Source organism: Enoplosus armatus, chromosome 9, assembly GCF_043641665.1.
Source record: "Enoplosus armatus isolate fEnoArm2 chromosome 9, fEnoArm2.hap1, whole genome shotgun sequence".
Taxonomy (NCBI): Eukaryota; Metazoa; Chordata; class Actinopteri; order Centrarchiformes; family Enoplosidae; genus Enoplosus; species Enoplosus armatus.
Genome location: NC_092188.1, coordinates 21,638,942 through 21,666,533, shown reverse-complemented (window position 1 = coordinate 21,666,533; position 27,592 = coordinate 21,638,942). Strand labels below are relative to the sequence as shown.

Below are 27,592 nucleotides of genomic sequence, written 5' to 3'. Positions count from 1 at the left end.
CTGTTATTGTGATCATAAAATGTCCCTCGTCGCTGTAATAGAGCCAGTCAGAACTTTAGCATGTTGTTGAGCATGTTAACATTTGATCAAATGACTAGTGTAATTTGAAAGGGGTTGCTAGTAGTGATGAACCTACAGAGAATTATCCTCCAATTCAGCTGTCTTCTTTATCCCTTTGGTGCTTTTTAGCATCTTTTAGCGCATTATTTTGGATTTACTGCCCGCAAACTCTTCGACTTTGCTTCCAACAGTAGCTGGTGGCTGTTTTCAGTGCAAAAGGCTCTGATTAAAATGCATGCATGGGTGTTTGTAACTGTATGGTTGTATATGTAAATGTGTATGTATGAGAACGAGTGTATGGGTGCATGTGTGTGTATATAGATGTATGTATAGTTTTATATTTTTATAATGTACAATCATGTATAGATATATTTCTATTTTTATTAATGTAAATTCTGCTTCTATTCGGTGGTTAACTGTGAGCATGAATGCTAATAAACTCAAACTCTCCTGTAGGAGTAGGTGGGCAGAACCTTGACTCCAATTTAATGGTTACTTATTAATGGTTACTCCATGTTTGCTGGGTGTGTAAACCGGCAATTATTTGCTAACACGTTAGCTAGAATGCCTTTATAACGATATGATATGTCAGTGTTGTGTTTTAAAAAAAAACAAAACAATGAATGCAGCTTTAAAATCCAGTAGTTCGTCTGGTTATAATGCAAAGGTTTTGTGGCTTTGAATGTTTGTGTGTTTGTTCAGGTATGGCAAGCTGTTGCCCTCGCTCCAAGCCAGGCAGTTTTCAGCAGCTACAGGGCTGAGCCGCATGCTGATTATCCTTGGGGCGATTGAACCGACTATTAAAGGCGAAAATGTCTCGGAGGAGGTCATCCAGCGGCAGGTTAGGCGAATGCACACCCACCCACACACACACACACACACACACACACACATACACACACACACACACACACACACACACACACACACTACAATGAAATGTGCCCTAAAGGCTGTGACACTGTTCAAAAAAGACAAAGCTGAACATGAAACAGCAGCTGAAGTGCGATTTAGAGGTGATTTAAGGATATATATATATATATATATATAAGAGTTCATCGGAGTAGAAAGATGCCATCATACCACAGGCTTTGGCTCTGTTCCTCTGCTCAGACAGTTTCTCAGCTTTTGTTAACCTAATTAGGAATATGGAGGAAAAAGTGATATGTTTCAGGCATTTTAAAATACACTCCTCCCATCTTTCCCACGCAGCCACAGGGTGGTGCTAGTGCGAGAATAATCATGCCTCCCCCTCAGCAGAGATACGAGTGGATGATGACTGCAGAAGCGTTTTGTCTTCATATCATCAGAGACTGTGAATGTGGCACATGACACCAGACGTCACTTTAAAATAAATGAAAATTGAACCCGTTCCTGGAGCTGACGTGACGCTGCGATTGCACTCTGTCTTCTGATGCCTGCTATATTGTAAACTCAGCCTTTTGACAGGTCATACAGTTTGTGAGGAAAAGGCAGTTAATATAAGCTACAAGCTTTTTGCTGTGTAGTACAGATGGAAGTTTTTTTCTACAGGGGAGGGTTTTATTTTGCACTCGTCCATAATCAGATCTGCTGTGAATCTGTTTTTTTTAAAAAAACACATACAGTGGTGACACTGCCTGTCATGAAGTCCTGTAGTCATTTTTTACTTGTTATGGAAAACATCTTAGGCAGAGGAATAGTAATGGATTCTGGTGATGAACAACAACCAATCTTTGGTGACATGGGATAATGCTCTCTATAGACTGACACATTATTATAGCACGGAAACAAACACTGTTGTTGGGTGCATTAGGGGCATAGAGAAAGAGAGATTATTGCAGGAAAGCTAATGTAGTAGCTGTTTATTGCATTTAAACCATACAGTTCTACTTCAAATTCTTTTATTTCTTCGTAACGTACACTTTAGTGAACCTCGGTGAACACCCAGTGACATTTCTAACATTTGTTCAGCACTGAATGTTTTCTGCAGCTGTCTGTGTGATGCGATGACGCCTGCTCCGGGATGAATGCGAACAGTTCGTTAAGACGCCTTGTTCTCTGCTGCCAGCCACCCACGATTTGATGGCAGTAGTGATGAGGGACCTATTTCAGCTTTTCAAGTGTTGCAGTTGTTGCCAAGGAGATAAGGACATCATTGTGCTTGAATTCTCCAAGGACAGAGAAAAGGTTTTGTAGACAGGCTAGTGAAGGTTATAACACGCGCGCACGCACTCACACACACACACACACACACACTCACACTCTCACACACTCACACTCGCAAGCTTGCCGGACTCAATAGAGCATGCAGTCCATTTCTCAAGGGCATGTTCTGTAACCACTGCTTAATTGAACTGGAGCAGAATTGTTTGCTGCTATGTTAACGGCACCAAAGCTATCTGGTCTCATCACATGTGGGTGACAGATACAGTTAAAGGAGAATTCTGCTTGATTTGCGCATTCACATCTGTTCCGGTAGCGTGGTGAACTTTTCCCTGCACTCAGCAGGAGAATTAGGAGAACCAAGACTGAGAGATTTACAATGTCATATCAGTATACCGTCTGGAGCTGCTTCATTGAATGAGCTGGACACCTCACTTCACTGCATTCAAATTCTCTCACTATAGCAATAGTTGCAGTTCATTTTCCCATCTTTTCCGAATCATCTTGGAAATGAAAAGTTTGGATACGTCTTTCTTGGCATTGGAGGATTCAACCAGGGTGTGACCATACTGTAAGCAATGTAAATATATCCACACAACTGTTTCAATCTTGTCTGTTTTCTCTATCTCTGCGTCTTAAAGAAATACCTACTGAGTAACCCCGCCCACCAGAGCACTGCTGTGGATGAGCATTACTTTTTGAATGAAAGTGCAGCTCAAGTTAGGTATGGTAAACACTTAGAAAGCCTTTTTGACCCCCATTATTTTCTGGCTGGGTCTGCTATTTGCATGTTCAATGTAGAAGTCAAAATGAACATTGTAATATTACTTAATATTATTAATGTTGAAGTATTTTGTTTTTAAAGGGATATCACAAAGTTTAAGCCCCTCTCCAGCAGGACGTCAGTGAGTGTCATCACTGGGGATTCCTTTGACCAGCAAATACCAGAACACCTAAACCAGGTGAGAATATTTACTATCGCTGCACAACTCCGTGATGCCTACAACTCTTGTACCGTGACAGAACAATACTGTAGTAATGGTTTTGTAAAACCCATAGTAAATAATCGTCTCCCTGCACCAGATGGTAGCGAAGCTTCAAAAGAAGTTTCTGGAGGAATCCTACCCATCAGCCAATCAGATTCACATAAAAGGAGCCGACCGGCGAATGATCTACAAGAAGCCATCTGCCATCAGCCAGCACCTGAGGAAGCTAGTCAACCAACGACAAGCCAAACAGCAGAGCGAGTGACCCATGGCCAACATGTAACTGTACCCCAGACGTGGACCCCAGAGTAATCGTTGAATATGTTTTAAATATTCAATAAAATATTCCAAGTTATCTTTTTACCTTTCCCTGCAGCAATCTGTAGAGATTGTCTACATGTCTGATATATTCTTGGTTCACCAAGAAGTCAATTTTTGAACATATTTTTGCACAGCTCTGCTTCATTGGAAGCCTTTTTAATTGAAAATAACTGGAGGGTATTCAGTGTGATGAAATATTTGCTGTCTTAGATTCAGAAAATCTTATCTTTCAAGTTGTTATTTCAGTCTCTCTACCTGATTGGCCAGTGCCAAAAATTAATACATTACTCCTTATCAATGTAAAGGCCACACACGTCATTGCTCAACCTGATACTTTTTTTATCTACGGCTGTCTTAATATTCTGCCATGTTATGGCCACAGGGGGACGGTACATTGAGTTCTTCTGTCTCTGTTGCATCAGCTTCAGTCATTTGTTACTTTCATATAATTGAGTTACATCACAACCAGACGTAGACCCTATTTTTGGACTTCCGTTGATTTGATTCATGTTATAATTTGCAAACAGATGAGTCTGGTCTGCCAAGCTAATTTTGCATTTTTGTAAATCCATCTTTATGTACTTTTGGCTTTGATGGGTACACAGTAGTGTGAAAGAAAGACCAGACAACCTTGGTTTATCCTGAGGATTTAAGTTTAATTATGACACCACATCAAAATAAAAATTTCCAACAGATCTGGAATTTAATTCCATCCATATACATGCATAGCAACAACGTTTTAAGAAACATTTTCTCCCATAAGCAGGACATTGGAATGATCATTTTACATCAGTATCCCCACTGACCTCCCACCCATCTTGTTCATCAGCAATAAACTTAATTCTTGTACAACTTCTTTTTTTCCCTATGGGGTTACAAATAATTATATGCACAGTCCCCATTTCATAATACTGCTTTCAGTAATGTTCCCTAATTTACAAAGTATTGCATTGAGAGCAAATTTCCAAAAAGGGAGACCAAAGTGTATCATCAAACAGAAATACGAGTACTATACAAGAATGCTGCCATCCTCATGAAAACATCCACATCTGAGTTGAAGAAAAGAGACAGGGACAAACAGCCACATATGTATGCAAAGCCATGTGTATATGCCAAAATGTGAGATGCAGGGTTGTGCCTAGTTATCACCCCCAAATGGTGATTTTTAAGGCAAACAAGTCATTAGTAGCAATCTGCAAGTGACATTTTGGGCATATACAGAAACTGGTACAGCAAATAAGAATACACAAGTGCCTCAGTAGCTATTTTTGTGTCTAAAATGCATCTCATTTTTGTATTGTCTATTGTTTCATTGAGCCTACATTACAGTGTAAACAATATGTGTGCTACACAAGAATGACTATACAATAACATTACAAACAACTCTGATATAAATTTCATTTTGAATTTAAATTAAGATCACTACTCCTATTAATACTGATTGTAAAATAAATTAATGTGAAAGTGGCACCAATATTATTCTTGATTCATTTTTCTTTTCTTTTTCTTTTTTAACCAATGGTTTTGCATTTTTAAGTCTTAAAACAATGAAAGAAGAAGCTTCTCTTGATTGTCCACAAGCAGCATTTAGCACTGCGTGATGCACTATTCCAGACACAACAGTGTACCAAAACAAAGGAGAAAAAAGGGGGAAAAGTTGGGGGTGGGAAAGGTGTGGGAGGGAGAAGAAGAACATGTCTTATTCTTCTCAACTTATTTTACATGCTCTGCAGCATGTGATGAACAGTAAAACTTCTTATGGGTAATAAAGTTTGAAAGGTTGTTGAACTGGATATCACAGAGGCGGCAGTACTTGCCACTTCCGGAGCCGTTCACACCTTTGTTGGCTGTGGGTGCCGCCTCCTCGTTTGGAGACTTGGAGGAAGGCGACATGTTCTCGTTGGAGTCGGCCTGGTTCTCAGTGGCCCACGTAGGTGAGGGATTGGGAGGTTGGCCGTCTGGCTGGGGCTGGTTCTCCTGCTGTGGTGGAGCTGTGCCTGAACGATCCTCGGGCTTGTGACCCCCGTTGACGATGACCATGCCCCGGTTTTTGGGCAGTAGGGGAAGGGGCTCCTTGCCAGGGTGGGGGCAGCCATTAGCAGCAGGTTGCTGGGCCTGCTCTCTGGTTGTTCCTGTCTCTCCTCCTCCTCCTGTGCCTCCTCCTCCCCCATTAACGCTCTGCTCCTGTTCGCTTGCCTCTCCTTGCATCACTGCTCCCCCAGTCACATAATCGGTTGGCTTTATCCCAAAATACGGCGATATTTGCTCAGGACCTTTCACCTTCTTTATTGCTCCGGGATAAAGGCAGTGGGGCAGAAACATATTCTTGTTCTCATCTTTTGATGGGATGAGTTGGGGCTCAGCAAAAGGCTTGAGTCCCGACACAGGCCCCAGGTGAGGGGGGAACATGCCTCCATTCTGCACCATTACCTTCCCATTGCCATTCTTCTCACATTTGCCTGGGCTCTTATCGTACACGTCATCAGGGTTGTTATTGCCGTCACTCTTCACATCTGGGAACATGGCTGACTCCAGGCTACCAGTCTCATTGTGTTGTTGCTGCTGTTGTGGCTGTTGTTGTTGCTGAGCGGCAGCGGCGGCAGCGGCGGCTGTTGCAGGGCAAAAGTTCTGTTTGTGCGCCAGGTAGTTCTCCACTTTGTTAAAACTTATCTTGCACACTGCACATTCGTGATAGTCCAACAGTCTTTTGGGGGAGCTACATGTCTTGTCAGGGACTGGCGAACACTTTTTGCTGAGATCAATGGGAGCGTCCAGCTCCTGCTGCTCCACTGTATTGCATTTGGGAGCCAGAATAGGTTTAGTGACAGTCAGAGAGGCCTCCAGGTGTTTGGGTACCATACCTGGGAAGATGTCACAGCGGGGGTGGAAGCGGTCTGCTAGGCTCTCTACGGCTTCCTGGGATGTACAAGGGTTCATAGGAGGAACCCCGAGGAAACCTGGCTGACCCATAGGAGGCCTCTGGTGGTCCTGGTCAGGGAGACACATCTCATACATCTTCCTGCGTTTGCGGGTCCTCATGGTTCTCTGCATGGAGGGTACCTTGTTGGTGGACATACGTTTCATGGGTGGGTCATGACGGGTGGCACAGTAGTACTGCTTGTGGACCATATAGGTCTCATGACGGCTGAAGGTGATATTGCAGGCATCGCAGGTTGTCTTGTTTGGATCATTGTCACTTTCCACCAAGCCCGTACTGGGGCTTTTCCCCTCCATCTGCTTGCCGTTCAGCCTCTCCTCAGCCCCGGTCGGGGTAGATACCTTCTTCACCTGTCCTGCTAGATCCTTATCAGGTCCTTTAGCCCCAGCATTGATCATGTCCAACACACTGGAGTTCAGACAGGCGGACTGCATGAGGTGGTTGTCGGCCTCTGTAGGGTGGCAGCCGGCCAACATGCTAACAGAACTGTGACCACTGTTGGGGCTCACCGCCTCAGGGACCTTATCTGAGAGGGCAGAGAAGTCGGGGGACTTTGCCATGTGTTGCCAGCGGCTGTTACAGTAGTGCTTTTTGTGGACCAAATAGTTGTCCAGGTTGCTGAAGGTGATATTGCATTCGAAACAGGTGGCCCCTTTGGGCATAAGAGGACTGTAGATGACAGGGGGGTAGCTGTTCCCTCCATGGCGCAGCCTCCGGTGAACTAGCTCTGACATTTTAGCCAGAATCTCAGAAGCCTGCGGGACTACTGAAATGTCTTGGGAGAAAGCAAACTGAGACAAGAAGGGGCCCATGGGAAATGTAGGCATGTTATGCTGCACAGGGGAGGAGGCCAGCCGGGGGCTGGAGGGCTCAGACTTGATCCTAGTGTAAGAAAAACTGGCTTTGCTGCCTGGGTGGGCCTCTCCCTTCTGAACAGACAGCATGGGCTTCTTCTCAGCCTTGTCAGCCTCTCCGTCTGTGCTGGTCTCCTTGCTGAGGGCCCCTTTGGGACTTCCCAGCAGAGCATCCTTCCTGTTGGCCAGCTCAGTGCGGGCCTGCTGCTGCTGCTGCTGCTGGAGGCTTTCCTCCGGCCCCCTGGGGGAATGCTCGGTGCCGTCGCCTTCCCTGTGAAGTTTGCTGCCGTGCCCATGTAAGTCCTGATGCTGTAAGAGTTCCCTGTGGCTCTGGAAGCTGATATGGCAGTGATTGCATCTGAAGGCCGCCTGTGACAGGTGAGACATGATGTGATGCTGGAATGTAATAAGAGAATCTGCCGTGTAGTTACAGATTGTGCATTTCAAGCTGGTGCCAGGAGGGAGGCTCTCTTCCATTTTGACACCTGTGAAGGAGATAAAAGGGAGAAATGCTCAGAATCTCGCCTCCCACTTCTCCTTTAGAGTTAACTGTAAAAACCATCAAACACTCATGCATTATGCCAAGCTTATTCCCCTCCACTAGATGTTTTTTTTTTGCTCAAGGATAAACTGTCAACTATGCTAGCTGACAGCAGGATATGTATATTTTTGAAAAGAAATGACAGTCATTTTTCCAAACCTGTGTAAAACTCCCTGTCCCTGTGTCATTTTTTTCTAAAACACTCTTCAGGCCCCCTTTCTTTTAAAAATTGATTGAAAGTAGCCATCTTCAAGATTCGCAATACATATATATTTTTTGCGGTACAAATGCAGTTTCTGCTTGATCCATGACATCACTCACCACTGTGTGAGGTGCTCAAATGCATTTCCAGGGCCCTGGCTCCGGAGAAGCTCTTGTTGCACTGTGGGAAGGGGCAGATACTGGGGGTCTGGTGGGGACCAGTGTCGTTTTCCTCCACCACTGTCTCTGGCTCCCTCTGTCGCCCGCTGCAATAGTACATCAGATGGGCCTGCAGGTTCCTCTCGCTCCGAAACCAGATTCCACATGCCTTGCAGGGGAAGATGTCCTCTGGAGGGACACGGAAGGGGACAAAGGGGACATGATATCAGCATACAGTACTTTCATATTTATGCATAAGTATAAAGATAAAGAGCTTGCACGCATGCATACACACATACTCCTCTTCTCTACTTCTACAGTTCTGACTCTCAAAGCCTGTGTTAAAAGGCTTTTCCACCAAATCCTCAGCTGCTGCATATCGCTGTGTTGCTACCACTGGGTTGGTGCCCTTTCTCAAGGGCAAACAAGAACACTGGACCATCTGCTTACAGAAGCCTCCCTGTTGAGCTGAACCCAGATAGCCCTCGCTAAGTAAACAAACACACTATTTGCATGAGGCGTGTATTTTGCAATTAACACGTTAGTTCGAGCCGCAGTGTGTTTATGTGAACCCAAAACTTGAAGGTCGATGGCTCTTATCTCCAGTGCAGAGACGCATCTGGGTTAATCTACGCCCGGCGGAGACGACGCTCCTTGTTAAGCAGGTGACGGAGTGCAGACTGTGGACTGGTGTGTGTGTGTGTGAGACAGAAAGGGAGAAAGAACAAGAGCACGTCCAAACAAAAGCACGTCTCGTTCCAGCTCTGCGTACGTGCGCTCGTGCTGGTGCGCGGACACTCACTGTTGACGATGGCAGTGGGCAGGATGGAAGCCATCGCGGCCTGCTGCGGCAGGAGCTGGATGCTGTCCAGCAGCCTGGCTGGGTACATGCCCTCGCTCAGAGACATGTGGTTCACCGCCTGCAGACGCGAGTCAAAGTCCACCGCAAACGCCACCAGCTCCTCGCCCTCCATCATGTTCTTGGTGGTGGTGCACCACAGTTGGCCACCTGGACAAAACAGAGATAGAGGGGACATTTAAGTACTTGCTGCGAGAGAAGAGAAAGCTTTGCTGCATGTACACATGAGCAGTTCTGGACTTAAATGTCAGATCATCAACACAACATCTCAAAGACTCTCAAACTATTTCAATGGTGTGTTGCACAATAGTGTGTAATTGAAACTGGATGCCAGGTGGGACATACATTGAAAAAGTGGATTGTTCAAAAGAATAAGAATATTTTAAAACTGCATCTTCCCTGGAATTACGACTTTTGCCGCCACCCCGATACAATAAAGGTGAACGGAATTTATTTTGTTGAAAATTGAAAAATGACATTTACCCTGGATAATCATCAACTGTTTTCATAAGGACTGCTTTTTTCTGCAGTTCTAATGAAAACTGTTCACAGTGAGGTCAATTTTCTCAGCATTTTTCAATGCTATGAGCACTACAAGCGAAATTCCATTCACCTCCATTGTTTTTGAAATCTCAGAGACAGATATCTGTCTGGTAAAACCTGGTGAAATAAAACCAATAATATACAACGAAAGGTAAATGAGGAAATGTTTTTTTTTTTTTTGGGTGAACAAACCCTTTTAAAAGGTAATTTCTGTCTTTTTACCGTTCCTCAAATGCTTTTCTAGGCTGCTGGCGCTCATATCCAGAAGTGAGGCAAACCTCAACTGGGGTAAACTGTAGCCTACAGTGCTGTTGTCAGCTGGAACACTGAGACAGGTCCTCCACATTATTAGATTGTTGTGTTTTGGGATTAAGCATTCCTCTGAAATCTTCTGAACATATTCATTAAGTCAGAGGAAGGGGGTGGGGGCAGGAGGAAGACAGGGTGGGGGGTGGCGGGAGAGAGTGAAGGTTTTAGCTTAGATAATATTTATCTCAGCACATGACAGGCTTTTCAGCTGCACTTCATTTTCCATTGAAGAGATTAAAGTTTTTAATATGACTATTTACAGAAATCTGGCTGGGGAGATAACAACAAACTATGATACGCTCCTGCTAAATGGCAGAATTAGGACATTGTTTCTGAGGAAAGCTGGACAATTAATTAAAGCACGCTGTTAGCTTTCAAAGATGTGCAAACATACCGACGGAGTGTCAGGCTGAGAGGGGGACATGTGGTTTGAGCTCCAGCTGATGTGGAATAAAGACAGCCATGAGGAGAGGTGTGCAGGCGGGGGGACGCAGCTAGAAAGCCCCCCCGCACATGTGGAACACTGATTACTCATGTTTACACAAAACCTATGAATCAACAGGTTCAAAACCGCCCTGTAGACACGGTGAAGGTGCTTGAGTGAGGCTTTGTTTGAAAACAATCCCTATTTTCTGTGGATTTATTAGAAATGGAAAACTAGGGGATGGAAACAGATCCGCCATGACTTTGCACTACTACGTCATGCATTATGTATAAATCATTATTAAGTTTCTAGAATGAATTGCCCCATTATTTCAATGCAAAATTGAATATTCCAGATTTCACATTGCTGTTTTGATTAAAACCTTTCTAGCCCTTCCTATCTGCTGGTGAAGCACTGAAAATTAGACGAGCACAAACGTGTCAAAGGAGTGAAATAGTATTAAAATATGCTATCTTTCAAAGTCCCATTTGTGTGCAGGCTTCCTGGCCACCAGTGTGTGTGTGTGTGTGTGTGTGTGTGCCTGCGTGAGCGTGTGCATGTCAGCGCCACTTTAAAGAGCAGTGCCTATCTGTCGGCCAATCTGCTGTGACGAGACACACACTTCAGGCCGCTCCACTTCATCGTTTTGATTCTGTCATACCACACACTGCCTGGAGAGGCCCTTTGAATTTTTATCTCCTAATTAAAATAACAAAACTCCTCTCCACTGTCTGCCCAAGTTACCATCAAGGTAGATACAAACTGCCACTGACAATGGCGGGGAATATATCGCAGCCATAGCCACAAAAGTTTCTCTCCCCTGAATGGATCTTTTAGTTCAGAAGCGCTCAGCTTACAAAGGGAATTATGAACTAGTCCCAGACGCTCAGATACAAATCAGTGTTTTTTTTGGATCAATCCAAATCAAAGATACTGTACGCTCTCCTCAGCTGAAATGAAGCAGATTACGTGCAGTCTGATGAAAATGTTTTACGGCGTTTTGACAGCAGAATATGCACTCAGATTGCATCCCTTCAGCCAAAAATGCTACAGATCCATCTGTTGTGTGCGAGAACGCTAGAAGTGAGTTTTAGGACTGCATGTCCCAGTTTTACTGAGCTCCACAAAACACTGAGGCAGCACTTGTTACAATCACTCAACCAAGACATGGTAGAAAGATACATGTGCTCTGGCTTCAGGATTATGGTTTAAACTGCATTTACATTGTCATGAGAATTAGAAATCATAGCTGTTTCTTTCAGATTTGTGACAGTTTTTTACTGCAATTTTTTTGCTTTATGTATCTATATTTTATTTTGACTGAAATGCATCACAATCTAAATTCTGTTTGGCTTCATATCAATATTTCACGAGTCATTTAGGAAATCTAAAACTCGTCTCCATGTTTGCACGCAATCAAATGCAAGGACACATGCCTACCTGTATTGCATGCATGCACTGACTAATGCATGCAATCTACTGTGCAGAAACATGTCGTTATCATGCACATGTGGAGATGGAAGGCTTAGAAAATAGACAGCACAGAGGCGTCAGGTGGGCTACAGACAAAATCAATACTCCATGAAGGAGCTCTGTCGAGAGATTGGTCACAGCTGTTTCTCTCTGACAGCCTTTTCATGACAGGTGATTCAAATCACAGAAACACAGGTGAGCCACCTATGACAATGGCATGATCCGTATGAATGAGGGAGCGAGGAGGGAGGGATGGGGGGGGGGGGTCAAGAGTTAGAGCGAAATACCAAACACCGTAAGTCGTGAAACTGGAGAAAAGGCTGGGAAAAGTGCAGCTTGTGATTTGCACTTGTTTGCCTGCTAACTGTCTGCAGTGAGCTGCCTTTGTGCAGTGGCCAATGCAGTTGGAATGAAGGCTATTGTCTAAATCCTCCTGCAGAGCACCTGATAAAAGAATAAAGAACTATGACATATTCTAAAAACAATGGAGGAATTAAGGGGAGACAATAGGCCAGCTGCCTCATTAAAACAATCAAAAACGGCATCCTGTACGTAGTCCAGATAATTAAAAACCACTGCTTCCTACAGTCTCTCAATACCATATCCACCAGCTCACTGAGGCCCTGAGACTATGGCTCTGCTTGGCTAAATGCCCTCTTCCCTCTCTTCCCTTTGATTAATGTTTTATTTGAACATGCAGTTGAAGATGAACATATGAAGGAATTCATGAAACAAAATTATAATGCAAACCCTTTCCCCCCCCTATAAGTACTTATAAACCAATCAAATGTCTCAGGATGAATCGCAGGGACTCAGGGCGCGTGTCCCCTCCCCTTTGCCTAAAGCCCCGAGAGATTTCAAAGTGCAGGCATCACAGGGCATTTTTTAATTTTCTCACTTTAAATGACTTTATAAGAAAACGGATGTGTACAGTATCTGTATATGTATGGGGGAGGCAGGGAGAATAGAGCATGAGATACTTGAGCAGAAATAATTTTTTTTTTGCTCCCTGCAAACGGCTACCACCACCATATCTTAATGAAGCCACAAACAAATCTCTCATGCCTCGTGCAAAAAGCTGAGAGACAACAAAGCGGCAGAAATAACAGAAGGGCCCGGATAATTAAACTGGCCTGAAGACAGGTATTCAAATGTTGGTGTGTAAACAGCACAACTCTTTAATAGTTTAGCTGTAAAATGCGTAGTTAAGCACATCAGCACTTGCCTCTCCCATCTGTCCAAACACATTACCGTTGCAGAGGCCATTACAGCACTGGAGTACAGTCCCACTGCACCACAGCCACGTATTAAGGGGAGGGGGAGTTGAATGGGGCTTCTGGGAAAACGAACCCATTGGCATTACCTGCGTGCATCGCGGGGTCACATTATAAAGCATTGCGGTGCACTTTGAGAAATGTTAGAGGTTGAGAACAAGATCTGGTACATGCGCTCATATAGAAAAGTGCTTGATGACCGTTTGATGCATCTTGAAGAGCAAAAGTTTCAAATCTATATGACCTGATTTAGTGTGCGAGTCAAGTTTTTCCTTTGTCAAGCCAGATGCTGATTTGTTCTTTTTCCCTTGGTTCGGCTATTCTTCCCCTTAAAAGTTCTCGTCTCTCTCGGTTGGCTCTGCGCTAACTGCTGGTCCTAATTGTGAAGTGAGGCTAGTGGTGCCTGAAGCCACGGAGAGGCTTGTAATTAAAGACCTCTACTCTCCTTGTCTTCAAATCAGCTCCAACTCCTCCTGGTCAAATGGGAACAAGCTCCTTGCACCTATGAATATCAAGTAGCTGCACAGTTGTGAACCACCACTCTCCTTTCTTTGACAAAGCTTTATCATGTGGGGAGTAAATGACAGGGCGAACACGAACCCCCCCCCCCAAAAAACCCCAAAACAAACAAAAAAAACAACCCTAACAACTTCCCAGGATCTTGATCACAATAATATCTGTATCTGCACCTGACAGCGGACGGTGCTGCGGCACAAGCGCTAAACAAACCCCTCCTCATGAATACCGGTAAATATTTGGACTGTTTTCTGGATCATCAGAGTTGAACACATTAGGATGACTCATGGCTGTCACCATCCCTGCAGCCGGAGCAGGCAGCAGAAAGGAAAGCGCTGAGTTAGACCCGAGTGGGAACATCATTCATAGGGTCAAACAAGCTTACTATTATTGACGGTACACTAAACTAGAATTAGCTGACTCTACTATTATTTCACTAAGGCACTGACACAGATTGACTCCCTCTCCATCTCTCTCTCTCTCTCTCTCTCTCTCTCCCCCTTCACTCTCCTCCTCTCTCATCTCTCGTGTCTCGGCCACTAGGAGGCACTCTTCTCATGCTCAAGCTGCAGCCGGTGGACGTTCCTGCTGTGACGATGCAGCGACGCCTCAGACATGGCAGAGCAGCGTAGACGCCAGTCTGCCTATATACATCCTTGCAGGTAGGTGCTAAAGATCTTACTCTCATGAGAAATGTATTTGGATCAAAAAGGCGTTCTTCTGACCTTATTTTGACTAAAATGTGGGACTGAAATCTTCTACGATGTCTTTATGCTCACTAATCTTTTGTCTGCTGTTGCTGCCTTTCTGTTATGACAGTAATCAGGCATGCCAGAATGCTTTTGTCACTAAACAAATTTTCTATTTTACTTTTAAAATTTTTAAGATTACAGCAGGATAAAAATAATCTCCCTATTTTCCAGGGAAATAAATACTGCTCAGTAAATATGTGTTTACAGAGCCCTGACTTGCCTTGTCTTGCCTGACACCCCAAAGCCCCCAGACTTCCCTCCTTTTGCACTACAGCGTCCAGACTAATTTTAGCATCAAGTGTTTTTTTTTTTGTTTTTTTTTGTTTTTTTTTTCCGCAGATATAGCCAGTACCGAGAGCTCATGGATGGCCTCGAGCAAATGGCACGCGGGTCAGAATCCACAAATTAAAAAGTCCTCCCAGGGGAGCCTCATACACGCCGCTCTCTCAATAGTATACATTCGCAGGCAACAAAGGCATAAAAGCAGCGCAGCACACCGAACAATGTCATCCAACACACATTTAAGAATTGTTTGAACATCACAAAAACAGTTGGGGGAAAAAAAAAGAAAAGAAATCTACCAATGATGTGATTCAGCAAATGTTTTACTGAGTAAAAAAAAATTAAATGTTTCACTTTGAAATGAAAAGACGTGGCTGTGGCTGGTCTCTGGAGACTCGTGTAGCTTTTTCAATACAGTGAGATAGACTCTGGCAGGGGGACGTTTGCCTGGTAATAGTGTTGTAATAATTTTGAGGGAGGAAAAAAAAAAATAGAAATGTGAATTAGCAGCTATTATAGCTCCATCTGAATATTTAGATTACAATTTCTCATACAAATGTATTTATTTTCTGCTGAAATGTATTAAATGGTGGGATATTTAACACTCCAAACATCACCTGTTTTTATTTTATTTTTAAACAAACTATTTTAAGATCTTCTATCTAAATCATTTTCTTTTTGACATTTTCATTCTTTCCAAATGAAATGTCCTCCCCAGTGAAAACAATAAATGGCTATTGAGAGCATTTTACACTTTCTATATTGCAGGTGTGCTGTCAGTCTGAGACAATACCAGCCATGAATTCCTACAGTACAAAGCTGTTCTCCCTCATTAGCTGCCACACGCACACACACACACACACACACACACACACACACACACACACACACACACACACACGGCCAGCTCCTCCCTGTCCACAATAAAGTAGAGGAGACTATTAAAGGAAAGCTCTGACTGGCTCCGCTCCGCTCTGCTTTATTCTTTATTTGGACAGGTTTGTCCCATTGAGCACTCTATTAGCTATCCTTCTCTGCGGGTAGTGCTGCCTGTGTCCTGGTTGCGGCCGGTCGACATGTGTTTACTGCGGCCCCTGCTGCGGCGGCAGGCTGGTTGGGGGCCCCGTCCTGACCGAGCCCTGCTAATGGGACCAGGAGACCCCTCGTGACGGGGCGCCGCTGTGTTGAGCACCGCAGCAAAAACCTACCTACCCCTCCCTCCCTTCCAGCTGCGGCCTCATGGCCCATGTCCCCCTACCCATCATGCCTCGGCGGGAGCAGGTGAACGGCGGAGGGCCAACGCCGGTGAGCTCGGTTTTTTCCTGGGAGAGCAGCGCGCCATCGCCACGCGCCTCAGTGGTTCCTCCAACATGGCTCCGGCCCTACGCCACATGGGCTGGCTGGCCAGTCTGTGTGTCTGTGTGTTTTTTTTTAAGTGTGTGGGTGTATGTGTGTGTGTGTGTGTGTATGTGGGGGTGTATGGTGGATGCCAGCCCTAATGCAAATGCTTGCCGTTTAAAAAATGGGAGCCTCTCTCCTCCTCTGTCTCTCCTCTTTGGAAAGGTCTATTTTGGCCTTCTGGTGCTGGCAGTTATTTTTTTCCTCTCCAGAAGGACAGAGAGCCAGGGAGATGCACCTGTCATCCATTTTGAAATTCAACATTATTGATCTGGTCATGAGGAATGGAATTTATGAAGTTATGTGTCTTTCTTCATTGATTTGTGCCTTAAAACATACATTTTTTTCTCTGTTTCTGCACCTTATTTACGAGCATGCTAATTTGGTATTCACAGCACAGCAATACACAGAAAGAATACACACACACACACTCTGACACACACATACACACACACACACACACACCAGTCACCGGTGCAACATCGCAGCCTGCCCTCTGTCTCTGCACCCCTGTAATTCTACATATTGCTTAAAGTATGTGCTAATTAAAATTTCTGTCGGTTTGCAAGAGAAATAAATAATCTGCAGCTAAAAGGCCTAATTGCGTTTGTCACATTGTGTCTCGTGGCTGGTACATCGGGAGCACAGCCGCTGCCCTTGCTCATTGCCATTCTGTCGTCCTGGCAAGCCCCCGCGCTGCCCCAGGTATCACCACGCGGCCATCTGGAGCCGACATCTGTCTCTCTATTGATCACAAGGGTTTAGCACTTGATCAAACAGACTGCGACAGGAAATTGCTCTTTTCCCCACAGAAAAGGCCAATCGCCTGCGTGAGGGTAATAGAGTGGAACTGAGATGCAGCACCAGCGCGGTGGGCAGGCGGGCTTGGGCACAGCCAGGCAGGCAGCGGCACGGCAGTGTGAGCCGCTGTGGAGGTGGCAGGGAAGTCCACTGCCATGTTACCAAGACCCTGTTTCTAACCTTTCTGCTAATGCAGCAGCAGCAGCAGCAGCACGTGTAATATCACCGCAACGAAATCTTTCCAAATTGTAATTTGCAATCAAACATCACTGAGAATCTGCGTATGCATGCAGAAGATGAGACCATCACCTCTGATTAAAAAAAACAAACAAACTGTCACTTGAAGAGCAGAATTTATCATTCAAGTCATTCAGGTGAATGTCGAAGCCAACAGCTGTCTGAAAGCGTTAGAAAAGCTGGATGCAAGTGAAATATGCTACATGATAAGTACACCAGATGGTGGGAAATTAATGTATTTCTTCTGGAAAAAAAAAAAATTGTTGAGCATTAACACCAGGGCTGCAGTCTGATATTTGAACGGGACTTTCTGTCAGTTTTCATAATAATTAAAATACATGACGGGGGGAGAAATTCTTGCAGTGTACAAACCTTTTAAAAAAAACAATATGTGTTTAATATGTAACTGAGCACCCGGGTGTAATGTTTCAATAGTGGGAAATCCCTGACAAGGCTTGCAGTTGTCTCTTGCTCACTAGTATCCCCAGTGGAGTTCAACACACTATTAGTGCCTGAGGTGAACAGCTCCTGAATGTGTGTTACAGTATGTTAGCTGAGGCTGTGGTCCACATCTGAAATAGCAGTTTCCCTCTGCTCAGGCATGCTTTCGAGGCACTCACTGTTACACCATGTTTAGCAAGTATGGACAATTTGATACTGAAGGTGACATTTATTCAGCATTGTGGCAAATATTTAATTGTTCCTGCAGAGAGCGAGATATGTTTCCCCTTGCCTACAGTGCTGGGATTGTCCTTTGGAATATGATGCAAATTTGGGATGAAGCAACTAATTCCTTCCTTGCACCCCTGTACCCCCCCACCCCCCCCCCCACCCCCAATCCTCCGCCAGCCTCCATCCTCCCCAGACACGAGGATTCTGATTAATCGTGTGACCGCCCCTCGCTTTGCATTTTACACAATCTCACGGCGCCACGGTGAGATGTGTGAGGTGTTTTTGCCACTTTTGGCAAGCTGAAAAGATGTAGCCCAAGGAAGAACAAGTCGAAAGTATGAGGGGGAAAAAAATATGACCAGGGGACGTGATAAAAAATTATCAGCCAGTGTGTTTTCCTGTTTGGTTTTAATCTACATTTAATTAAATTCTTATCTGCTGTGTGCTTATGGCTGCATTTGAATGGCGAGGCTGCATTCATTATGAATGGTAAAATTGAACTCAGTACATTGTGTGTGGCCCAATAAAGAAACAAGACTCTTATTGCAGTGCATGCACAAGCTCCGACAGACATGCGGAAAAAATAAGTCAATTAAGATCGGTCTTTAAATTACCGCTGTATCAAAACAAGGGGCGGGAGCATGCTCCATAATAGAATCCTGACAGCGGAGAGAGCACAGTTGACTGTTGTTAATATACATCCCATTTGATACAGCCAATTGTATTAGCCTGTTTATGGAATGCACACAGTTGATGCACACTAGATTTACTAGTCTGTCATGATGAGTTCATAATCGACAGTGCTGGGGAGGGAAAAAAAAAAAGTTGACTTCAATGAATATAGAGGTCAAGTGACAAAATGGCTGCAGCAGTATAATAAGAGTTCCTCATAAAGATTCTGCTGGTTTATCTGAATGTTCGAGGTCAACAGCAAAGGTCAACGACAGAATACGTAGACAATATGTGGGCCACAGCAGATACTGAAGAGTTAAATCCAAAGGAGAGGACGGGGGGGGGCGGGGGGAGAGATTCAGCTTCAAAATTGTAATACTATTGACAAAAGACACACAGCTTATAACGGGCGGGCGGCACTTCATGAGCTAAGAACAATATCCCATAGGCAGCACCCCGGAAAACGTCGAAAAAGACCCTGAGCCGATACTACAAAGTTGGGCCCCGGCAAAATCCCTAAATCTTCCCGTTTGCTTATTCCGAGCAGCGTGGGGGGAGAGAGAAGCTCCCCGCTGCCTGCCCATGTTTACAGAGCCGTTCTCATCTCTAGGCCTTGCTCATCCACGGCACTGACACACGGTGTCGACATGATTAGGGGGTCTGCCTTTGCATAGGGCTGCGTGTGTGTGTGTGTGGGGGGGGTGGTGGAGGATCGGCAGATGAATGACTTTGGTGCATCGGAGAGGGATCACAGCAGATAATCGCTCCCGACTGCTGTGCAGGAGCTCTCAGATCTGGTCTTTAAAATAATGTTCGGAGTCAAGTCCCTCCAAAGCTTTTTTTTTTTTTTTCTTTTCTCGCAGGTTATCTTCCACATTTTATGTTTGCTGTTTAAATCTTAACAGGACACAAGCGGCGAGGGAGAGCAAATACATCTGAGGAGTCGGAGGAACCGGAGTGGAAATGTTATTGCGAAGGGGGTGAAGATTAGCTGAAGCAAGGGGCTGAGGAGATGAAACTCCTCTCCATTCCAATGGCTTTCATTCCATCGAGGAAAACTTGGAATGCTGAATTTAACCTTGGGAGGCCGGATTCCTGGGAGAGGCACGGAGGACACAATGAATCTGACCTCTTGCTGAAACTGACACCATTCAAAGGCGCTCACTCAAACAAGACAAACACCAAATCTGCTAAGTACATTTAAATACAGACTACCGCCAGCACACAGACAGTGTGAATACAGTACGACATAAATTCCAATATCATAAATACTGCTATCACACAAACAGAGGAGCCATAAAGTACGGCTGCCTGTGTCTGGGACTATAAACCTCTGGCGTTACTCATAGGGAATAAACACACATGCACAATTTACTGCACTAGATCCCCCCTTTGTTTATCTTTTAAATAAGCACACTTTATCACCCTCCTGCATAAGCAAATTGCATGCAATGTGTGTTGTTTTAACATTTGATATGCTGTCCAGAAGATTCATTTCTCCCCTACGAATTCAATTGTCTCTGCAATATCCTGCTGCCATAGGCATCAGGCCCCATCACCTGTTCGTTATCACTGGCCGTCCTGTTTGGGAGCTCTTGAAACGGTGCCACGGCATTGACTCTCAGTTAACAGCAGGTCTCTGAACTTCTCACGCTTGATAGCGGAGGCTGGGAAATTACGCTAACAACTAATTAACATCATAAAGGGGCGTTTAAATGGACGGACGACACCTGCAACCTTCATTTGCACACGCTAATGCAAAAAACTACCTGTGTTTTTATTTTTTTTGCAGATAACGCATGCATTTTTTAACACCTTTTAGAATATTCATTTCTCCGTGGCCGGCTTTAGAATTGGCACCACTGTCTTTTTCACTATGGACTGTAAAAAAAAAGGAAAAGAAAAGCCACCAGGCCAAGAATAATAATTGTCAAAACAGAGAGCTGGCAGTATTCCTAAAGCTGTTTTCTTTTTGTCCTCTATGAGTTTGAATGCACCTTTAAAAAAGAAAAAAAGAAAGAAAAAAAAGTGCTCTGCTATATGCTGTGCCCGAAATAACACATTCCATTTCTAATTTCTATTTGAATATAAAATATTTCCAGGCGGCAGACATGGACCTCCAGTTACTGGTCCGAATAACAAAGTGCTGCCTGTCAGTCTGAGACACTTTGCTGGCTGGCTGAACTAAGCTGGTTTAGACTGACAAGTCTTCAACGGTGGCAGCCTCAGCTTCCACTGGCAGGCCTCTGGAGTCCTTTCCTCTCTCTCCGACCCCCCCCCCCCCCCCCCACTCCCCCCCACCAGCCTCAGCGAGCCCTTTCACTGGAGATGATGACCACAGTACAGCAGTCGAGTGTCCGCATTCTTTGAGACCGCACTCTCTCTCTCTCTCTCTCTCTCTCTCGGTGTCTTTCCTTCAAAGGTCTGAAACAGCCGCTAACTTCGGCGGGACACTAATGCACTCACACCTCATTACAGAGCCACATTATGGACTACAGCAGTAATACGGCTTTAATCTTCTCCAAATCGTTATAAATGTCAAGCTGGGGCCAGGGACTTCCCAGTCTACTGCACCAATGGCTTAGCCTGCTATCCCCTCCTTTTTTTTTTTTTTTTTTTTTTCCCGTATTAGCTATAGCCAGAGAATTACATTCACTGCCAGATCCCCTGAAACTTTCAACCCTTTTGTTCCAACATTCAATGCACCATTAACATACCCTTTGAAATTGTCTCTCTCCCCCCCCCCCACCACCCCCAAAAAAGCCCCAAACAGCTAAATATGAAAACAGTTGATACCCCTGCCCCGCCACACAACACCCCTACACCGCCCGTACCTCCCCCTTCTTTTTCCTTAGCCTCTCCTAATGAGACGCAACATCCCTGTCTCTCCACTGAAGGATCCAGACTCTCTGTGTGATAGAGAGACTGCGGCTGTTTATTAATAATGAATTTGGATGTTTGCGCGCGGAATGTTATCAGCGCGCACACAATCCCACCAATAGTTTGCCCTGATGGGGTAGCTGGGTTCCTCATTAGCAGAACATATTTAATCCAGAAGTTTCTTATCAAATGTCACACCTGCATCTCTAAATGGCATTTTCACATTCATTCGCCTGTATTTGGGAGATGAGGCTCCAAGGTGCTTTGCAGAGATTAAGAAGGAGAGAGAGTGCAAGCTTATTTTATCATTTAGCGGGTCTGGAAGGAATCCAAGGAGTTTTTGTCTTGTTGTTGTAATTAGAAAGCCTTTTAAGTGATAACGCCTGCATAGGAATATGAATATGTAGCGATCAGGCCAGCCCCCCCCCCACCACCCCTCCTCATCTCTCTCTCTCTTTCTCTGTCTCTCGTCCCTCTCCCTCACTCTCTCTTGGCTTTTTTAAATTGTTGAATGCTGAGTTTTTGTTCTATGTACAGCAAGGATTAACTCAGAGGCTTCAGAAGTTTAATGAAAGACTTGAAAGTACACACTTTTTTTCCCTTCTTCTTCTTGTTTCTGGCTGTGACAATGTTTCCCTTTTCCTGCGCGGGAGCGGACATGACATGAGTACAACTTTTGTTTTCACACCCAAAGCATAAAGGACGGACTTCACTTTCCTTGAGGACACATTTCAGCAGCAGCAGCACTTGACAAAACCTAATGTACAGCAATAAAACAGAAATATATTTTTTTGACACCTATCCAAAATTAAAAAGGGACTGTTTAATAAAATATAGCACCGCTCTATATTCAGCCTTCACTGAGCCCTGGAACTTCAAACCAGTGGAGAATTTAACATTTCCTACAAAAAGAAGAAGAACAGGCTCAAATATTTAACATTTCCTGTCACAATACTCCTCTCCAGTTGTAGAAAATGGAGCAGGTATGCGGCCCCCCCCCCCTCTCAGTAGTGGCATTTAGTCTCTGTGTATATCCAGAGAAGCTGCTGCTAACCATCGGGCCAGAGATAAGTGCAAAACTGAGAAGTATTGATCCAGTAATAGTGGTTCACGCTTTGACTCTGACACCTTAACCCTGCAGACATAATGTCATAGCCTCTTATCCTTCCCTCTTAACACAACCTGCCTATCTCCCACAAGCTGTCACCTCTAGTAATACGCTTCTCAAAAGCTCCCCTAAATCACTGAAATCATTGCACTTTCAGACATTATTTATTTTCCCGCCTCTTAAAAGTGAAGCGTGATTTACAGTTCGGTAAAAGGTTGTGCTCTTTTTTTTTTCTCTTCTTTTTTCCTCTTCCTCCTCTTCCTCCCTTTCCCCCCAGACCTACTGACGCTCTCTGTCAAGGTAATTCCATTTCTACCATTGTACGAGCCGCTACGTAGCAATTACTATGTTAGGTCTGTGTAATTGTGTTGGCTTACAGCGCATGATAAATACAGTCGAGCTAGACCTTGCATGGTGATCCCAGATGTATGCTGGTTTAGACGTTTTCATTAATTGAAAGCGTCACTGTGTAACAGTGCAGTCTTACACTCTGGCAGGTATGAATGAAGTCTAATACAGCTTAATTACTCCGCAGCTAAATATGTATTGTAGGGATCCCTTATGTGGGGCTTTTTATCTGTTACAAATCACAAGTTTAAACCACTGGAGGGTGGGAGTGATAATTAGTGAGGATTTAGGCATCCAGAATTCTAATAGAAAAACGCTTGAGTGAATCCAAACATCTCCCTCACATACAAAAGGCTGCGAATGATCAGACGTTTTGCCCAAACTTTTTTTTTTTTTTTTGATCGATGCGTTTCAAACGCCTGCCACTAGAGCGTCTGGGCCATCGCTGAAGGATGCCAAACGTTGACATTATATGCAAATGTTGTTTATTATCTCGCAGGCAGCACAGATCCTGCCTTGGTCGGGCTGGTGCAGCCCAAAGCAACTTCCACGCAAGGTTTATGCACAAGGGTTTCTAATTAGCTCTCTGAGGGCCGCAGTTAGTGCAGCAGTTTTCACAACAGCCGCTGGGAAGCCGAACACTAACTTGGAGGGCTCCATATGTTGCCCAGGAGGCCTGCAGAGACAGACCGATCCTGCGCGTTTCACATTAGGAGACACTGTGTTCGCTCCTGAGAGCAGCTTTTCATTCTTCCCATGGACAGGGAGACGTAGCCAAGCCAAATGAGCGCCGTTCATCATTAGTTATGTATCTTTGGGCTGCCTTCGCTTAAAATACATCCTTTTCAATATGGAGGCCTGGATGCACAAGAAACGGGTTCAGAGATAGTCAGGCAAACCATAAATACACAAATGGGAGTGTGAGTGTGACTACTTCAACCCTGGTAGCCTAATAGCTTTGACTCACCATTAACAATATGAACATTTATCTACATGTGTTCAGAATTTTTTTATTGTCTATTTAAGCTGCAAGCCACTAAAAAGTCACTAAGGCATAAAGAAATGTCCAAAAAGTCCAATTTGAGATGCTTGAGGGACTCTGAGTGACATAGTTCTGATTCACTACGGACCACTACCTGGGTTTAGACATCAGCAGTATCCATGTAGAGTCAGTGTCTCCCATGGAGGCCTTAGCTAACCCTCGTCTCCAGGTGCTAACTGAGTTCCTATTTCAAAGCTCTGACGATCTTCTATCTCCTTCAAAGGCTGATTTTCACTGAAGGAAAACCCTGGTTCACCCTCCCCTCTCTGCTCTCTCTCTTTCTGAATTGCCATCTCAGTTTTTCCTCCTTTCACTCTCAATCAGCATGCGTTCTGCTTTTGACCCCGGCGGCGGCGGCGGCGCAAAAAAAAGAAGGAAAAAAAAAAGACGATGTGCCTCATTAACTGAGGCATCACACTGGCTTTTTCAACTTATTGTCTCTCGCACCTTATCCGGCCCTTCATCTTAAACTCGGAATAAATTAGAACGATAACGATCGTGCGTGTGCCATTAGTCACAAATGAAGTGGTTAACGCAAAAAAAAAAAGAGAGGGGGGAAGATAAGGCTGAGATCTGATGCCGATTCATAAAAGGGAAGGCAGATTGTTGTAAAATGGCAGATAGACCGTGCAAATTGGGTGCCGACATCGCGAGGCAATGTTATTACCAAATTAGCTTGTGCTCTTTTACCCGCCCATCCTGATCACAACCTCGGGAGGAATGGGGAGAAAAGGCACTATTGTGTGGCGCTCACAGACATTATTCTTTGAACAAATACTTCAGATTATGCAGGAGGCACTGATGCCGCCTTTACCTCTTAGATGTATTTGCTTTTAATTCATACATTCGATTGTGACATTTTAAACAATTTCTCTATTGAGACTCGAGGCATTACGGGCCAAATGACAGTCCTGAGTAAATAGAAAACGGGAGGGGATGGGGTCCCGATAAGAGAATACAGTGTTTGTTCAAGTTGAGTCTGTTGGCTAAGGAATGTCTTTTGTTCTCAGGTGAAGCTCGGTTTGTACCTAATGTTTAGTCATGGCCTTACAGCTTAATACTTCTAATATTTGGTGGAGCAATTTACTCCAAAAAGAGATTTTTCAGAGGCGAATCTTTTTGCTAAACTTGGAAAAGAGAATGAGGACAATAACCTAATTCAGCGCAGAGGACAATTATCATGTAAAAAAAAAGAAAAAGCAACCGAGTGACACATCGCAGGCCGAGGTAGCATCGCTCCTTTCTGAAGAAGACAAACTGGTGGATTGAAGGTCTCTTGAATCCGGGCTGTCGCTGGGGGTAGGGGAGCTCTTGTAATTTGCAGAACTGAATCCATGGAGCGGGCATAAGGGAATAAGTTGGAAGGGGAAGAAGACAGAGAACAAACCTGGCAGGCACGTTGAGGCCATGCCAGTCCTGCCTGCGCCACGCGGTGTGGCAGGGGGGCAGTGCCAGGAAATGTGGCAAGAGGAGGAAAGATCAAACAACAAGGGCTGCAGATCTCCACCAATCTGCTCTGTATTAATGTCAGAGCCAAGGAGCAGCTGAACCAGACGTGATCCACAATGTGTGACAGTGACGTGCGTGCGTGTGTGTGTGTGTGAGTGTGTGTGTCTATATGACCATTCCCCGCAAACTGGACCAAATTCATAATGGCCTGGTGGTATGAGAGACAACTCAAAACTGTCATAGAGTGGGAAACATTTTTCCAACTTGTCCTCAGAAACTTGAGGAGTAGGACTAACCCTCTCCGAGTTCGCTCCCAGATTGCATTTTCAACTTCTTTCCTGTTACATTTGTAGCTGAAGCAACTCAAGCGCTTGAATCGGAGGTATTCTGCATGTGTCTCTGGATGTCAGGCACACAGTAGCCCATGATGGAGTGGTGGGAACCTGGTGCCTGTATCGACACGCCTCCCGGCTCCAGTGGGCTGCACACCCGGGCCTGCATCCTGCTCCAAAAACTTGTTCTGTATAGCTGCAATAAAGCAAGCAGACGGCAAATGAGCTCCACGCTGCCATCGCTCCCTCCCGGACAGATGGCAAAATTAGACAATATGCTTTCCAAAATTACACTGAAATCACATGGCCACGTGTCTGCCTGCCTGCCTGCCCGTCCGTCCGTCCCGCATGGCATCCCGGGCCATCTTTGCCGGGGTGTGGCGCCTGGGCAGGGGCGGCGTGGCGTTGTTTGGGATGATGAGGAAGCCGGAGCCAGCCTCATTGCTGTTGATTGATATCGGAGCGCTGCAATGGGATGTAGGGCCAGCAGGAGCATCGGTGGACGTGGGGGAAGAGAGGGAGGGGGGGGGGGGGGTGTACATGGGCAGAGGGAGTGTTGGGTGGGTGGGGGGTACGATTCTATGACAATGCATGATGAACAGCCTGCTATTTGGAGTGCATCTGCAGGAGCCAGTTTGTAGCGCCGGGTCCTTAGAGAGATGTGGGAGGAGAGCAAATGTTTGAGGAGCGAACTCCGCGACTGCTGAGTCTCCCAGTGCTCCATGTATTCTGGGAGTGACACAGAGGCATCTTACGACAATATTAGCCTCTATTCCTCCTTGTCTTTTTCAATAGAATCTTGAATTGGAGACTGATAATGGTATCTCCGACTGATACGTGAGTCTCCGCTGCGAACTGGGAAAGGTCTGCTGTTTTTTGGGGGGAATCTCTGTTGAAAATCTTGTCCGAGGGAAATTACATTATTCCTCTGCTATACGCAGAGTGAGATAGAATTGCAGAAGTTGGCAGCTTGACTATCTTGTCATGTAAATAATTTAGCAGAGGGGCCTTCCCCCCATGGCCTGCCAAAAAAAGGGAACCACCTCTTCCATAGTTACTGCACAAACAGAGCACTTACATTGTAGCCTTATTTGGAGGTATAGCCCAGAATGTGGATTCATAAAAGACTTATTTGGCTGTAAAAAAATAGGACCTAAATACTAGAAATATAATGATGCAAATGAACTCCTCACAGCTTTAAATACATTTAAAACTCACCTTAAGCTCAGCTGCAACGATTAAAGTATCAGTTTAAAAGTGAGAAATATCCTCTAATTAACTAAATAAACATAAACACAGCCATTACTGGGATGAAAGTGGAGCTGCAGATGGCAGGATAGCCTGATTCTGGACTGAGTCATGAGTATAGTAGCCAGACAAAGTGAGTAAAAATAAATAAATTAGGAAGTTACACAGTGGCTGAAAGAGTTGGGATTTTCTAAAGAGACTAATGGTATATGTTCAGTGGAATGATCACAACCGCAGACTGCTCACTGCTGGCTTTGATTGGCCTCCCGGTCTGTCGCCTGGGAGAAACCTCAGTCCCCTCGGTGACGGCTCTGTCTCCGTCTTTGTGCCCCGTTCAAGCAATTACGCCCAGCTACATGTTTTCATATGGGAATGGATGAGGAAGGGGAGGGTGGCAGTAGACGGGGCCGGGGGAGGGTGGTGGTGGGGGGGTGTCATGTGAAAAAGTCATTTTGGCTCTGCACTCTTCAGTTCCGGTCATGCTCTGTACCGACGCAAATTAAAACCTCCCCAGTAGCCTATGTAAATATGCTGCCTACTGTGCTGCGCTTTAATGAGCCATGATATGAAAGACATCTAAAACCAATGGAAAATAACTGGCCACTTAAAGGTGGGGTGCGTCTGACAGGTGACAGGTAGAGCCAGGTTTAAGACAGGGTTGGGCGGTGGGGGTGGGTGGGGTGTTGGGTTTGCAAGATGATGGGGGCAGACCAGCTCTGGCATTCAGGAATAATCTGGAGCTGTGAGCTGCAAGCCAGGGGAGAGTAA

The 27,592-nt window shown here is 45.0% G+C and overlaps 2 protein-coding genes across 2 annotated transcripts in view; one reads left to right on the top strand and one right to left on the bottom strand.

Annotated features, from left to right (window-relative positions):
- The first annotated feature begins 785 nt into the window (after window positions 1–785).
- Window positions 786–3,494, top strand: LOC139289638 (uncharacterized). The gene is made up of 4 exons (XM_070911237.1): window positions 786–901; window positions 2,847–2,929; window positions 3,071–3,167; window positions 3,289–3,494. The coding sequence occupies exons 1-4, from the start codon at window positions 827–829 to the stop codon at window positions 3,454–3,456; spliced, it is 423 nt and encodes a 140-aa protein (XP_070767338.1). The 5' UTR covers window positions 786–826; the 3' UTR covers window positions 3,457–3,494.
- A 1,731-nt stretch (window positions 3,495–5,225) lies between these two features.
- Window positions 5,226–27,592, bottom strand: part of zfpm2a (zinc finger protein, FOG family member 2a) — an 83,446-nt gene continuing 61,079 nt past the window's right edge. The window contains exons 6-8 of the mRNA XM_070911917.1: window positions 9,008–9,214; window positions 8,167–8,394; window positions 5,226–7,789 (exon numbers count right to left, since the gene is read on the bottom strand). Coding sequence (XP_070768018.1) covers window positions 5,226–7,789; window positions 8,167–8,394; window positions 9,008–9,214 — 2,999 coding nt within the window. The remainder of the gene's footprint in view (window positions 7,790–8,166; window positions 8,395–9,007; window positions 9,215–27,592) is intronic.